General features: G+C 39.6%; 1 protein-coding gene across 4 annotated transcripts in view; it reads left to right on the top strand.

Annotated features, from left to right (window-relative positions):
* ZNF454 (zinc finger protein 454) overlaps positions 1–15,571 on the top strand; it is a 39,120-nt gene extending 23,549 nt beyond the window's left edge. For 2 of the 4 annotated variants that reach the window (XM_074312160.1, XM_019755021.2), the window contains exon 5: positions 9,237–15,571. In XM_074312160.1, the coding sequence (XP_074168261.1) occupies positions 9,237–10,573 (1,337 nt within the window). In that variant the 3' untranslated portion in view covers positions 10,574–15,571. Of the gene's footprint in view, positions 1–7,414; positions 7,471–9,236 lie in introns of all 4 variants that reach the window. The other 2 variants (XM_074312163.1, XM_074312162.1) reach the window with 2 other exon arrangements.
* The last annotated feature ends 756 nt before the right edge of the window (positions 15,572–16,327 follow it).

Genomic DNA, 16,327 nt, shown 5'->3' on the forward strand with positions numbered 1-16,327 from the left:
ATTTTGTTAATCTTTTCAAAGAACCAGCTCTTTGTCACATTATTTTTTTTCTATTGTCTTTTTGTTCTCTATTTCATTTAGTTCTGCTCTGATTTTTGTTATTTCCTTTCTTCTGCTGACCTTGGGTTTCACTTGTTCTTCTTTTTCTATTTCTTTAAGGTGTAACATGAGATTATTTGGGATTTTTCTTGTTTCTTGAGATAGGCCTGTAATGATATAAATTTCCCTCTTAAAACTGCTTTCACTGCATCCCAAAAATTTTGGTAGAATGTATTTTCATTGTCATTTGTTTCTATGTATCTTTTGATCTCTCCTCTAATTTCTTCTTTGACCCAGTCGTTCTTTAAAAGTATGTTGTTTAATCTCCATGTATTTGTGTTTTTTCCTGATGTCTTTTTGCAGTTGATATCCAATTTCAAAGCCTTGTGATCAGAGAATATGCTTGGTATGATTTCAATCTTCTTAAATTTGCTGAGGCTGATTTTATGTCCCAATATATGGTCTATCCTTGAGAATGTTCCATGTACACTAGAAAAGAATGTATAGTCTGATGTTTTAGTATGAAGTGCTCTATAAATGTCAATTATGTCCATTTCATCTAATGTGTCATTTAGGGCTGCTATTTCGTTATTTATTTTCTATTTGGATGATCTATCCATAGCTGTCAATGATGTATTTAAGTCCCCTAGTATAATTGTGTATCGGTCAGTTTCTCCCTTTAGTTCTGTTAGTAGTTGCTTGGTATATTTCGGTGCTCCCTGATTGGGGGCATTAATATTGATGACTGTTACGTCTTCTTGTTGTATAGTCCCCTTTACCATTATGAAATGTCTATCTTTGTCTCTTGTTACCCTTTCCACCCTGAAGTCTGTTTCATCTGATATCATTGGTATGGCTACACCTGATTTTCTCTGGATGCCATTTGCTTAGAGTGTCAATTTCCACCCTTTCACTTTGAATCTATGCTTGTCCTTGTAGCTGAGATGTGTCTCTTGGAGACAGCATATGGTTGGGCTTAGTTTTTTGTTCCAATCTGCTACTCTGTGCCTTTTTATTGGTGAGTTCAGTCCATTTATATTTAGGGTGATTATTGATATGTGAGGATTTCCTGTCATTCTATCTTTAGTTTTCTGGTAAGGCTGTGTCTCCATTGTTTCTTTCCCTGTTTGTTGTTGTCTATTATTTCTGTGTGGTGGTATTCTATGATGTTTCCCTCTGTTTCTTCTTTTATTACAGTATATATTTCAGTTCTGGATTTTTTTTGAGTGGTTACCCTTAAGTTTATGTAAAAGAAAGTTTGATATTTAGAGTATTCCATTTTCTTCAGCACGCTTACTTTCTCCATTCCCATATTCCGTTCAGGCCTTTACTCTCCCCCTTTTTATGTTTTGGTTGCCACAAATTGTCCCTGTTGATGGTGGTCGAATAGCCTCCTTTAGTATTTCTTGTAGTGCAGGTCGTGTATTAGAAAATTCCCTCAGCTTCTGTATGTCTGGAAAGGTCTTTATTCCTCCTTCATATCTAAAGGATATCTTTGCTGGATATATTATTCTTGGCTCATAATTTCTCTCTTTCAATAGTTTGAATATTTGGTTCCACTCCTTCCTGGCTTGTAGAGTTTCTGCTGAAAAATCTGATGATAATCTAATGGGCTTTCCTTTGTAAGTTACCGTCTTCTTTTCCCTGGCTGCCTTGAGGATTCTTTCTTTGTCGTTGATTTTAGACAGCTTCAATACAATGTGCCTTGGAGAAGGCCTGTTGGGATTGAGGTAATTATGTGTTCTATTTGCTTCTTGGATTCGAGGATCCAGTGCTGTCCACAAGTTTGGGAAGTTCTCATCGACAATTTGTTTGAACATATTCTCTGTTCCCTTCTCTCTTTCTTCTCCTTCTGGTATGCCCATTATTCTTATATTGCTCTTTCTGATGGAGTCAGAAAGTTCTTGTAGAGTTCTTTCATTTCTTTTAAGTCTCAAGTCTCTTTCTTCTTCCATCTGTGTAATTTCCAGGTTTCTATCTTCGATGTCACTGATTCTTTCCTCCATCTGGTCAACTCTACTACCTAAGCTGGTGATTTCATTCTTAATTTCTTCTATTGAGTTCTTAATCTCCAGAAATTCTATTTGGTTCTTTTTTAAAATTTCAATCTCTTTCGTAAAATGCTCATGCTGTTCTTTGATTGTGTTTCTGAGTTCATTTAACTGCCAATCTGTGTTTTCTTGCATCTCGTTGAGTTTTTTCAGAACTGCAATCTTGAATTCTCTATCATTTAAGTCACATATTTCCATATCTTTAAGTTCCTTTTCTGGAGACTTTTCACTTTCTTTCTGAGCTGTCTTCTTGCCTTGGTTATTCATGGCAATTACTGATTTATTATTTCTCTTCCTAGACATCTACAGGAGTGGCTTCTGCAACATGTTGATTGGAAGAGTTCTTTCTTTTGTTTTCCAGTACTTGTTGGTATAATGTTTTATTTTCTCTCTGACTGCAGCCTTGTTTTTCTCTCTCACACGGTAGTGCTATGTTTTCTCTGCACTATTCCAGCTTCTCACACAATGGGGGGATTCCCTGGGAGACAGGCTTCCCCTGTTAATAGTTCGCCTAGGTCACAGGGCGCAGTGTTCCGGTGGGTATGCTGAGAGCTTTTGAAGTTCCAAAGCTCTTCCTGCACCAGATTCAGAGCCCATGTGTTTCAGCAGTTCTGTTTACTCCTGCAGGGATCTGCCCAGATAGGTGGGGCCAGGGTCGGGGTGAGTTGGGACAGGTGGCCCAGAGCAATGGCGGCGACCACCACCACAGCCGGTCCTGCTTCCACAGCTCCCTCCCCTTTGCCAGAACTAGTTGGGCTGCGAATCTGTGTCTGCGGTCCATAGTTCTCAGAACAGCAAATATTCTACTGATCTGACACTGCTACTGTTCCGTTTCTAGCACCGGGCAGGTGGGGGCGGGGCAAGCTTTGGGAGGGTAGGGAGGGGGCTGCTAATCTCAGTGCCTAAGGCTTCCGTTCTCTGCTCAGCAGTGAGGGCTTAAACCACCGTTTTCAGCCTTCTTCCCTGAGTGTTTTCTTGGAGGTCTCTCCAAGGAGCGTTTGGTTCAGCCATGTTATATGCTGCCCCCTCAGCCCTGTGGGCCATAAGCAGAGCCCTAGCAGTCCGAGTTCCCTCTCCCGCAGCTGCGGTAATTCCGGGATGCAGCGAGTTCGGAGCACTGAGCTAGGTCTGCATCCTGCGCCTGTGCTGCTCTGTCTCCGCAGTTCTCCCTTCCCTCCTCCTCCCCCGCTTGCGCGATTCGCCCACCTGTAGTGGGCCTCTTCGTCTTGCCTGTCTGCTGTGCAGGGAGTCATTTGTGGAGTTATTGTTGTTCGATTAGTTGTAAATTCCGGGGCATCTTTACAGAGGCTCTCCTCACGCCGCCATTTTGATAAGGTCTCACCTCCATACTGTTTTCCATAGTGGCTGCACCAATTTACAATCCCATCAACCCAGCACAAGGGTTCCCTTTTCTCGACATCCTCGCCAGCATTTGCTGTTTGTTGATTTATTGGTGATAGCCATTTTATAGGTGTGAGGTGATATCTTGTTTTATTTGTATTTCCCTGATGATTAATGATGTTTGGCGTCATATCATATGTCCATTGGCCATCTGTATGCCCTCTTTGGAGAAATGTCTATTCAGGTCATCTGCCCATTTTTTAAATCAGATTGTTAGTTTTTTTGGTGTTAAGTTGTATGAGCTCCTATATATTTTGGATATTAATCCCTTACTAGATGTATCATTGGTGAATATCTTCTCCCATTCAGCAGGTTTTCTTTTTGTTTTGTTGATGGTTTCTTTTGCTGTGCAAAAACTTTTTAGTTTGATATAGTCCCATTTGTTTATTTTCTCTCTTGTTGCCCTTGCCTTAGGAGACAGAGCTTAAAAGATATTGCCAAGAGCAATGTCAAAGAGTTTATGGCCTACATTTTTCTTCAAGAAGTTTTATCATTTTGGGTCTTACATTTAAGTCTTTAATTCATTTTGAGTTTATTGTTGTATATGGTGTAAGAAAAGGATCCAATTTCATTTGTTTTGCATGTATCTGTCCACTTACGGAAGAGACTGTCTCCCCCCACCACCACCACCTCCTTCGTCATAGATTAATTGACCATATAAGTGTGAATCTATTTGTGGGCTCTCTAGTCCATTGATTGATATATCTGTTTTTATGCCAGTACCATACTGTTTTTATTAGTGTAGCCTTGTAGTATAGTTTGATATCAGGGAGTGTGATACCTTCCACTTTGTTCTTCTTCAGGATTTCTTTGGCTATTTGGGATCTTTTATCGTTCCATATAAATTTTAGAATTAATTCTAATTCTGAGAAGAAGGCCATTGGTATTTTAATAGATTTGCATTGACTCTGTGTATTAATCCTTCCAATCCATGAGCACAGTATATGCTTCCATTTATTTGTGTCCTCTTCAATTTCTTTTTTCAATGTCTTATAGTTTTCAGAGTATGGGTCTTTCACCTGCTTGATTAAATTTGTCCCTAGGTATTTTATGCATTTTAATGCAATTGTAAATGGGATTTTTTTCTTAATTTTTCCTTCTGATCATCCGTTATTGATACATAGAAACACAACAGATTTCTTATATTGATTCTGTATCCCGCAACTTTACTGAATTCATTTATTAGTTCTAATAGTTTCTTGGTGGAGTGTTTAGGGTTTACTATATATACTATCATGTCATCTGCAAATAATAAGAATTCTACTTCTTTCCAATTTGGATGCCTTTTATTTCTTTTTCTTGTCTGATTGCTATGGCTAGGACTTCTAATAATATGTTGAATAGAAGTGGTGGTAGTGGGAATCCTTGTTTTGTTCTTGATTTTAATGGAAAACCTTTCAGCTTTTCACCATTGAGTGTAATATATAGCCTGTATTATGTTGAGATATGTTCCTTCATTTACCACTTTGTTAAGAATTTTTAGTATAAAAAGATGTTGAGGTTTGTCAAATGCTTTTTCTGCATCTATTGAAGTGTTCATCTGGTTTTTATCTTTTATTTTATTGTGATGTATAACATTGACTGAATTGTGGATGTTGAACCATCTTTGCATCCCTAGGATGAATCCTGCTTGGTTTTGGTGTATAATCCTTTTAATGTATTGTTGAATCCAGTTTGCTAATGTTTTGTTGAAAATTTTTGCCTCTATGTTCATCAAAGATATTGCCCTGTAATTTTCTTTTTCTTTATTCTTTTCTGGATTGTTTTTGTTTTGTTTGTTTGTTTGTTTGTTTTGTTTTGTTTTTTTGTTTTTTTGTAATGTCTTTGTTTGATTTTGGTATTGGGCAATGTTGGCTTCATAGAATGAGTTTGAAAGTATTCCTTCCTCCTCAATTTTTTTGAAATAGCTTAAAAAGTGGAGCGGTATTATTTCTTATTTGAGTGTTTGGTAGAATTCACCTGTGAAGCTGTCTGGTTCTGGACTTTTATTTGTTTGAAGTTTTTTTATTACTGCTTCAATTTCATTGCTAGAAATTGATCTGTTTAGATTTTGTATTTCTACCTGGTTCAGGCTTGAAAGGTTACATACTTATAGAAGTTTATCATAACTTTTCTTCTCGGTTGTCGAATTTGTTGGCATGTAATTGTTCATAATATTTGTTAACGATTCTTTGTATTTCTGTGATATCTGTTGTAACTTCTCCTCTTTCATTTATGATTTTATTTATTTAGTCTCTCTTTTCCCTCTTTGAACTGCTTTTACTACATCCCGTACTTGAAATGTTGTATTTTCAGTTTCATTTGTTTCAAGATAGTTTTTGATTTCCTGTTCGAGTTCCTCTTTGATCCACTGGTGGTTTAATAGCATGTTATTTAATCTCCACCTATCTGTGTTTCTTTTCAGTTTTCTTCCTGTAGTTGATTTCTAGTTTTCATGCCATTGTACTTGGAAAAGATGCTTAGTATGATTTCAGTCTTCTTGAATTTATTGAGGCTTGTTTTGTGGCCTGATATATGATCCATTCTGAAGAATGTTTTATGTGCACGTGAAAAATTATGTATTCTGCAGTTTGGGGTTGAACTGTTCTAAAATATCTATTAAGTGAATCTGATATAATGTGTTTACTTATTAATTTTCTGTCTACATGATCTATTAATTGATATGAATGGAGTGTTAAATTCCCCCACTATTACTGTGTTACTGTGGATTTTCTCCCCTTATGTCCATTAATAATTGCATTATATGTTTAGGTGCTCCTATGTTGGGTACATAGATATTTACATTTGTTATATCCTTTTCTTCAGCTGACCCCTTTATAATTATGTAATGTCGTTCTTTGTCTTTTTTTTACATTTTATGTGTTAAAGTCTATTTTTGTCTGATATGAGTATTGTATTCCTAGCTTTCATTTTGTTTCTATTTGCATGGAACACCTTTTTCCATCCCTTCACTTTCACTCTGTATATGTCTTTCTGTTTGAAGTGAGTCTCTTGTAGATACCATTTAGATGAGTCTTTTCTTTTTTTTAATCCATTCTGCCACCCTATGTCTTTTTATTGGAGCATTTAATCTATTTACACTTAAAGAAATTATTGATAAGTATGTCATTTTGTTGGTTGTTTTTATAATTCTCCTCTGTTCCTTTCTTCTTCTCTTGATCTCTTTTTGTGTGTGTGGTTTGCTGGTTTTCTTTAGTGTCTTGTTTGGGTTCCTTTCTCTTTATTGTTTGTACATCTTTTATGTTTTTTGGTTTGTAGTTCCCATAAAGTTTATGTATATCATTCTGTATTTCTAGCAGTCTATTTTAAGCTGTTAGGCATTTAAGTTTGAATATATTCTGTTAGGACTGCATTTTAACTCCCCACTGCTTGCTTTAAGTTATTGATATCATGTATTATATCTCTTTGTGTGGTATGTCTCCTAACTACTTATTGTAGTTTGAATCAAGTTTGACACATTTTTCTTTTGACCTTCATAGTAGCTTTTTTAAATGTCTGATTTTCTGTATTTATTAAATATTTGCCTTTACCTGTGAGATGTTTTTCCTTTCTCATATTTTCTTATTTCTGGTTATAGACTTTCCTTTTCTGCTTAAAGAAAACCCTTTAACATTTCTTGTAAAGCTGGTTTAATAGTGGTGAACTCCTTTAGTTTGTGCTTTTCCAAGAAACTCTTTATCTCTCCTTCAATTCTTAATGATAATCTTGCCAGGTGTAGTAGTCTAGGTTGTAGGTTCTTTCAGCACTTTAAAGATGTCCTACCACTCTCTTCTGGCCTGTAAATGTGCTGCTGAGAAATCAGCTGATAGGGTTATGGGGTTTCTTTTGTACATAACTAGTTGTTTTCCTCTTGCTTGCTTCAAGATTGTCTCTTTAACTTTTGCTATTTTAATTATGATATGTCTTGGTGTGAGTCTCTTTAGGTTCATCTTGTGGAACTCTGTGCTTCCTGGACCTGGATTTTTGTTTCCTTTCTCAGGTTAGGAAAGTTTTCAACCATTATTTCCTTAAATAAATTTCCGTACCTTTCTCTCTTTCTTCTCCTCTGCGATCCCTATAATGTAAATATTTGAGTCCCAAATGAGAGCTTCATATGTTTACTATGACTGCCCCGTCCTTCCTTGGAAGGTCCTGAGCTCCACATTTTGGCTCCACAATACCATAAGACTATAGAAAATTCTGAATCTTGTCTGAGAAGCTTAAGAATTCAGCAAATTCTATGAGATAAAAACAACTAAAGGTTGGGATCACCTCTGTATTTCCCTTCTCTCCCAAAAATTAGACTACCAAGTTGGCTTCAGGTGTCATCTGATGCCTTTAGACAGATTTTTTTTTCAACTTCAGTTTTTCCTGTTGTTTTCTGCAGAAATGTTTGTCTGCCACAGGCTACTCTATGAGTCTGGAAGTGAAAGTCAGTCCTTAGGATTTTGAGATTTGGCAATACTGGTGTTTAACTTTGACCATTCTTTGTTTTGAGCAACAGTATGTTTTTCTGAGCCCACCAGGACTTTAGCCTTAAAATGCACCCATTTAACTTTCTTTTCCAGGTAAGTTTTAAGGCATGTATTTATTTATTTATTTATTTATTTATTTATTTATTTATTTATTTATTTATTTTACTATAGCTCTTTGTAGATTTTATAGAGTGAGTAGGAAAAAAAACATAGTGAGGGAGACTTGTTCTTGATAGGATTTCCCAGGAATCTTCATCATGTGTGTTCAGTAGTTAGTTCTTATTATTGTATTTCTTAGTACAGTCTTAAATAGACTTAACATAAAAGGCAGCTATTCACAAATACGTATGGAAAACTAATATGCGATCTAGAACTCTACTTGTTAATATCAAAGTACCCATGAAAGGTACCCAGTGAGACAGCAGTTGAGTAAGTGTGAAATTTGTATTTGGAGAGAGGAATAATTTTGTCTGATAATTCATGGGACTGTTGCTCCTATCCCAGTAGCAGAGTCCCATTCTAGTGACTAGTATTCTCCTTTTCCTAGATGTAGGGCTTTGCCCTCTTAGACATAGTGGGCATATCCTGGCAGATTTGCTGCTTTATTCCTGATTTTCTGTGCTCACATATACATCCTCATGGTACGTTTTCCTCATATAGATGTCACATTATTTATATAGGTTGAAGACATTGCTTCCTCATCAATGTCAGGAGGTCTTTCACATAGCATTAATAGTAGCCTAACTTTTTATTATCCATCTGAATGCTAAAATGAGTGTATAAAATATTAAAATGTTGGTTTTAGTAGTTACTCTGGAACTGAATTTTTTCTTCCAAGTATTACCTCTAGTTTCAATGGTTTCTTAAGGTCACATCTGGATTATTTTTAAGACCATATCACTAAAATAAACAAAGCACATTTTTTCTTATCTGTTAGCATAGTGTGGTCTGCATAGGTTTTTGTTTTGTTTTGGTTTGGTTTTTAGGCTTGGAAAGTCAGGTAACTTCTCTATAATCACAAACAAAATAACTATTATACTCAGGATCCCAACCCAGGCCTGTGACTTCTGAATGCAAGGTCCCAAGGTCTTCTGCTTCATACATTATACATTTGATCAGTCTCTTCCGGTTGTGTCCTCTGTTCACCTCTCTTCCCCATTGCTTTTTTCACTTCAAGAAATCTTCAAAACTGCAACCTCTTTATTAGCATTATGAACAGGCTCACCTTCTTATCCCAACTAGATGTTTTACTAGGATAAAAATAGACATTTTTATTTTTGATGTTTTTCAGACTGGATGACTATGCCTGTGAGTAAGAAATCTACTCTCAAGGCAGATATTCCTGAAGAAGAACTGGGTCAGTGGATGATAAAGGAAAGATTCACAAGAGATAGTCACTGGAAATATGATAGCCAGTTGGAATGGCAGTGTGGAAGCCAGGAGATAAAGTTGCAGCAAGTAGTGCTCGCTCATCAAAAAACATCTGTGGGTAATGACCAGGAATGTGATGAATCTAGGAAGCGCTGTACCATGAGCTCATCTTTTGTTCAAAGTCAGGGATTTCAATTTCAAACTAGCAAAAAAGCCTTTGAGTGTAGTGAGTGTGGAAAAGTCTTCACTAAGTGTTCCATGCTTAATAAACATCAGAAAATTCATACTGAAAAAATTAATGCAAATCGGAAAACTCTTATTAAAGAGAAACGATATGAATGTAGAGAATGTGGGAAAGCCTTTCACCAGAGTACACACCTCATCCATCACCAAAGAATTCACACTGGTGAAAAGCCGTATGAATGTAAGGAATGTGGCAAGGCCTTCTCAGTAAGCTCCTCACTTACTTATCACCAGAAAATTCACACTGGAGAGAAACCTTTTGAATGCAACTTATGTGGAAAAGCTTTTATCCGAAACATACACCTTGCCCACCATCATAGAATACATACTGGAGAAAAACCTTTTAAATGTAACATATGTGACAAAGCCTTTGTGTGCAGGGCTCATCTTACCAAACACCAGAATATTCACAGTGGAGAGAAGCCCTATAAATGTAACGAATGTGGGAAAGCCTTCAATCAGAGTACAAGTTTTCTTCAGCATCAGAGAATTCACACCGGAGAGAAGCCCTTTGAATGTAATGAGTGTGGAAAGGCCTTCAGAGTGAACTCTTCCCTCACTGAACATCAGAGAATTCATACTGGAGAGAAACCTTATAAGTGTAATGAGTGTGGGAAAGCCTTCAGAGATAATTCATCCTTTGCTCGACATCGGAAAATTCATACTGGAGAGAAACCTTACAGATGTGGTTTGTGTGAGAAAGCCTTCAGGGACCAATCAGCCCTGGCCCAACATCAGAGAATTCATACTGGTGAAAAACCATATACGTGTAATATATGTGAGAAAGCCTTCAGTGACCATTCAGCCCTTACTCAACATAAGAGAATTCATACTAGAGAAAAACCTTACAAATGTAAGATCTGTGGGAAAGCCTTTATCCGAAGCACACACCTTACTCAACATCAGAGGATTCACACAGGAGAGAAACCCTATAAGTGTAATAAATGTGGGAAAGCCTTCAACCAGACTGCAAACCTCATTCAGCATCAGAGACATCATATTGGAGAAAAGTGATATGATTGCAGTTTTTAAAAAGAGCTTTGAGAATGAGTATATTAACTATTGAATAGAAGAGAACCCATTCTAGAGAATGAATAACCATGAATGTTTACATAAGACAGTCATTTTATTTACTGAGAGGCAAGCTTTACAGTATTGTGGGTGTTGAAATGTAAGAATGTCAAACACTATTCATAGTTCAGAATTGCCTCAGCTGAATAGCAGTACTATGCAGTTTAAATTACCAAGTATCAGAACCAAAACGGAGCTTCATTAACAACATAAAAATTAGTTTACCAAATTTACCTTTTGGTTACTAAGAGAAATTATAAAAGAGTAAAAATTAAGGTTGAGAAACAAAGTAACAAGAAAGTAAGTAAATGGTCTACAAGCATTTCACTCTACTGATTCTCTTATATCAGAGGTTTTCTGCCTTCAGTAGAACTTTTTGTTCTCACCTGCACTGCTGACACCTGGAGTAAAGAAAATGCATTCATTCATGCATCGGCCCAGGACTTAAATTATGCTCCCTACCTTCTGCTTCCATCCATCTCATCATATCTCACTGGCCTGTGTGTCCATTGGCTTCCTACCTGCCTTCTCCATCTTAGACGATTCATTTGAATGGTGTGTCCCTCTTGATTTAGCAGCTCCAAACTGGTAAACATCGTATCACTTATTACCACCCCATTTGCCCTTGGGGGATGTGGTGATCCACTTCATACACAGTCCATGATTGTGGATATCGCACCCAAATGCAGCTTTCAGAACTCGGGACCTCTGCCTGGGAAGCAGATATTAATCAAAATTCTTGAGTAACCCATTTCCTCTGGGCCTCAGCTTGATTCTGACCCTGGGGTGATACCTAAAGTAAGGGCTTGGTCTTTGTGACCGTTACCCTTCTGTCTTGCAGTAACTCTACATACAGCAGGCAGGGGCATGCTCAGGCTCAGATGTGACAATCCCAGCCACCTCGTGGTGGCTTAGGTCACCTCCACTTCTGCAACTTGCGATTTCCTGATGTGCAACTGACATGAGAGGTTGGAGCCCCATGGCCAGTTCTCAGAGGGCTCTGACCCACTTACCCTCAGCTGGGCAGTCCTCATTGGCCCCTTCATTAGAGTATATTTGTTACTGCCAGAATATTGAACTGCATCCTGGTTGCCCTGCGTTTGTCCAGTTTTCTGAAAGTATTAACAGGAAAAGCAGAGAGCTTTGTATTTCTGCTTTTGCATTTGAAAGTGGCCACTTCCTCTCCTCCATCTAGGTATTTCACTACTTAAAGTCTGCCCCAGTCTGACAGTGTTGAACAATATGTTGACTAATTCCATGAGTCAGGAAGTGGTCAACAGCACCATGACATTCTCTGGCAGGGGCTGTGTCTGTGCCCAGAAGTTTGTGTGACACTCTAGTTCTGCACGTATAGTTCCTTTTCCATCTTTAATCCTTCAATGTCATCAATAGAAATCAGAGAGATGAAATAACATCTGTATGTCTTCACACACACAGCCTCTGGTGTCACTTTCCCCTTCCCCACCACAGAGAATGAGGAGCCCTCACTATTTCAGGCTGGAACATTCCACGTCGTGAAGATGGAAGAGAAAGTAAACTATCGTTCTGGGGAGCAAAGTGGCAGGTTGGTTGTCTGTGGAAGTTCTCTGCATCAAGTTGGGCAACCTGCTGGCCCCTACGAATGCTGCACCTCAGCTCCAAGTTACAGAAGAGGATATTCTATGTCCTGGTGGGATCAGTGGACTCCAGGTTAAACATAGACGTGAAGCTTCCTGCAGCCTTAGAGCCCAACTTTTCTAAATTTGGCTTCCATTTAATAAAGGTCACCTGTAGGCCTCTCCTGTTAGCTAAACAGTGACTCATACTTTCTCCCTGTTAAGCGGCAGGTAAAGCAGCATTTCAAAGGGTTACTTGGGACTAACTGTGCCTGGGCATGTTCCTCTGCAGCCTCAAGTGGCTGGCGACCCCAGATTCCACAATAAACTAGAGAAGATGCTCTCTGCCCTCCGTACTATCCGTATGGCTTGTCTGGTCCCAGCTCTCACCCCCTTACCTTGGTTCCCTGAGAAACACTTTTCTAAACTGAGTTTGTTGTTCATTTTGTTTATTTTTAGTGAGAGCTACCACCACTCAGTGTGTGCTTGCTGTTGAGCTAGGGCCAAGATCTGCTGCCACTGAGAGCCTCATTCTTCCCAGTGACATCTCCAGCAGCTCCTCTGCCACAATTAGTGCAGTCCTCTCCCTGACCCATCTCCTGTCAGGCTTGGGTCTTGATGAAATCAGACCTCTGAAATGCCTATTCACTCATCTCTGTCTGAGAAGCAAAAAGTCAATAAGTAGCCTATTAGATTTGCCCAGGCCACCTGGATGTGTTTATGGTAATCCTGTTTAACCAGCCTTTAGCAGTGGCTCTGTTCAAGTCTGCCATCTGATTGACACCTTATTGTATGAACTTCTCAACTGAGGGAGTCAGCATTTGCATGACTGCACTTTTGGTGCTATTCTGCACTTTTCTAGTCTGAAGCAGTATGGCTCTGCCTAGGCAGTCTGACCTGCCTGAGCATCACCTTTGGCTCACCCCTAAAAGTGCATTTTTGAGAACCTTGAGATAGAGTTCCTCAGCTACCTTCTCTTCTGCCAACTGATCTGCAAGGTGTTAGACAAGATTTCAGCAGCTATTGAGAGGGACTTTTCTCTACCCTACCCTCAGCCAGTGACATTAGAGAAAGTGCCGAATCCTAACCACTAGATCACTAGGGAGTGGTGAAGACGTGAGAAATTCCTGGGAAGAGTAGTTCACGCTGTACCTCACTTTCCTAGTCTTGCTGATTGGCCACACAGACACTGGGACGGGTGAAGAGCGCTGGGACCACCCGTCAGGTTAGAGTCTGAGCGGGGATAAGCCATCATCCTCAGCACATCCAGCCCATCTGCCACTACTTGCCCCACAACATGCGGAAAACTTCCCGGCACACCCACGACTGCCGTCTCCAGACGATGAATCTGCATTTGGCAGAGGAACTGCTGGACTTGCATCAGCCATCTCCCCAGCCCCTCACCTCAACTGCAGCTAACCTGTGAGCCAGAGAAATAGACCTCCCCAGCGCCCCCAGGGCTCTCCTCGTGTACTTTGGAAATGCCAACTGCACTCTGTCCAGGGAGGGTTTGAGTAGAGGATTAGCATCTAAGCTTCAGTACATTCTTCAGTGTCTATGGGCTCCTATGAACAGTCACTGAAACTGCTCTTAAGGAGAAAAAAATTGCTCCAAGTTTCCCCTTTTTAATTCATCTAGTCCTCTGTTGTCAGGTCTTACTCATCTCCAGCTGATTGACTTTGTGCCTGGGTTCTCCCTGTCCAGCTGAGTTGGCCTCGTTTTGGCAGTGGATTTTCCCTAGGATGTTGCCTTCCTCCATATTCAGCAACTGCTTATAAAATGGTACCTTGGCCTTGCAGCAGACTCGGTCTTACAGGGTACTGTGCCCGAGCCCCAGGCTTGGAACAAATTAGCCCTAAACTGCATGAATGTCTTAGGTTAAGAAAACAATTCCCTTAAACACAAATTTAATAACAGGTAGCCTCCAGCTGTCCAGTTCCTCTCCTTCCCTTTTTCCTTTTGCACTTTGTGCTGCTCTCCCATAAGCTACTGTATTGGCTAGCAGGATAATATGGAAACAAAACTCCCACCTGCAGTGGGAAGGTTTCCAGCTTGGCCATCCTCAACTCCTGCTAAATATATATTTTGGTAATATTTTTATTTTAATATTTTTATACAAGCTTGTAAAGGGAAAAGAAATACAAAGCTTGATGGTTTCTCATCACTCAAGGATTGTGCTAATGGTCATTCTCTGCAAGTGCCAGGATTTGGTCATGCAGATGTACCCTCCCTGTGCTCTGTGTTGTGCTGTACACCACACATCACTGTCCTTAAAAAAAAAAAAAAATTGCCATAAAAATGATTCATCAGTGTGTCTTTCTGAAAATAAATGAGAAAAGTACCCAGTATTCTAAGATGTACAAATTACATTTGTGCTGCCTGCTACCTAATCAGATATCATAAAGACATGTCAGAAATCATGCTTCCAAGTATTTTTATCTTTTTATGGCCAAACTGGTCCTCGCTCCCCACATGGCCATCCAAACCTACCTGGCCCTAGAAACCATAGTGTTCAGGCTGTATCCCCATCGCTGGGAGAACATTTGAGGGCATACCTTGTGCCATATACTGTGGTAAGCACCCTGCATATATTAACTCAGTTAATCCTTAAAATTATGTGAGATTGTTTCTACTATCCCCTCTTGAAGGTTGAAGAAAGGTGTTGTTGATCCTGAGAATGAATGTACCTGTTGAGAAGGGCTCCTTGTAGTTAATTGGGCTCAAATTTATAAACAGAGCCTAGCAGCCATTGCTAAACAGGGGCCTCTCACATAAGCTGCACTTCAGAGAGAAGCCTACACTGAACTGCCTGCCTGCTCTGTGTTCCTGCTATCTGAGCCAGCCTTTCTAAAGGAGTTCCTGGAATTGTATTTCAACCAACATACTTTTCCCCGTCCAATCGGAGCTGTGCAGCTATACCCTCATTAGCATCTTCACCGACCAATCAGAGCAGCTCCAATCAGGTCAGTGCTTTTTGGACCAATCAAAGGAACATGTGGAGTCCTCATTTGCATGAGAACAGGCCAATCAGGGACTTCTCTATAAGTCAACACCCACACACCCACACCCAGCCCAGGGGACAGCACTTTCCCTTTCCAGGGAAGACTAAAAACTGTTCAGCTGGAGCTGAAACACTGAAGACTTCTGGGAGCAGAGCAGAGGTGTCTAACTGGAGAGGGGCCTCGTCCAAGGGCCTCTTCTTGCCCAGAGCCACCTTACAGCCATGGTGTTCCATAGCCGTGCTGATTCATAGTTGAACTGTAATACATGAGCTGTTCCATAGCTGTGCTGTATCACAACTGAGCTGTTTGCACTGAATAAACCTGCTCCTTCACCACACCCCAAATGGGAATTCCTGTTGGCATTGAATTGTTGTCAATGACCAAGGATTAACAGTTAAGAAACTTGTCAGAAGTCGCATAGGTAGTAACTGGCGCATGAAAGACTTGACCCAGGCAGTGTAGCTACAGAGCACACGTGCTTACCTACTACACGAGGCTGCCTCATTTCTGATGCATTCTAGAGCACCGTAGAGAGCTATTTGGAGACTTTGGGGTGGGGCTGATGTGGCAAGTCCCCAGTCTTGTAACCATGTACTTCTTCCCCAAGAAAGTCTTCTGCTCTGGATTGGCAAGGTGGGAGGAGTTCAGGGTGCCCTTCTAACCCAAGAGTGCAAGAACGTGTTCACAGACAAATATCTGAGCCCCAGGATATCTCATGGGCATAGCCTATTGTAACTATGGCCAGTCCTTGGACCCAGGCCAAATAAGAGAGTTATTACGAAGAATGCCCCTTCTGTAAGTGTTATGAAAGAGGAAATCTCAGGCTAGTGGCCAGAGAAACAGAAGGGCAATAGCCGTTTGTTTAATAACTTCTGCCAAGTGTTGTATACAGTGGTTATATATATATATATATATATATATATATATATATATATACACACACACACACATATATAGTTACTGCTTTCATGAACTTTAAATTGGGAAGATGGGCGTTATAAAAGGGAACAAACAATTAGCAAGTAATTGTAATATGTGGAATGAATAAATAGAATGGAATAGTATGAAAAAGTGTCAGGTCCAGTTTGAAATTATGTGGT

Source organism: Rhinolophus sinicus, linkage group LG10 (assembly GCF_036562045.2).
Source record: "Rhinolophus sinicus isolate RSC01 linkage group LG10, ASM3656204v1, whole genome shotgun sequence".
Taxonomy (NCBI): Eukaryota; Metazoa; Chordata; class Mammalia; order Chiroptera; family Rhinolophidae; genus Rhinolophus; species Rhinolophus sinicus.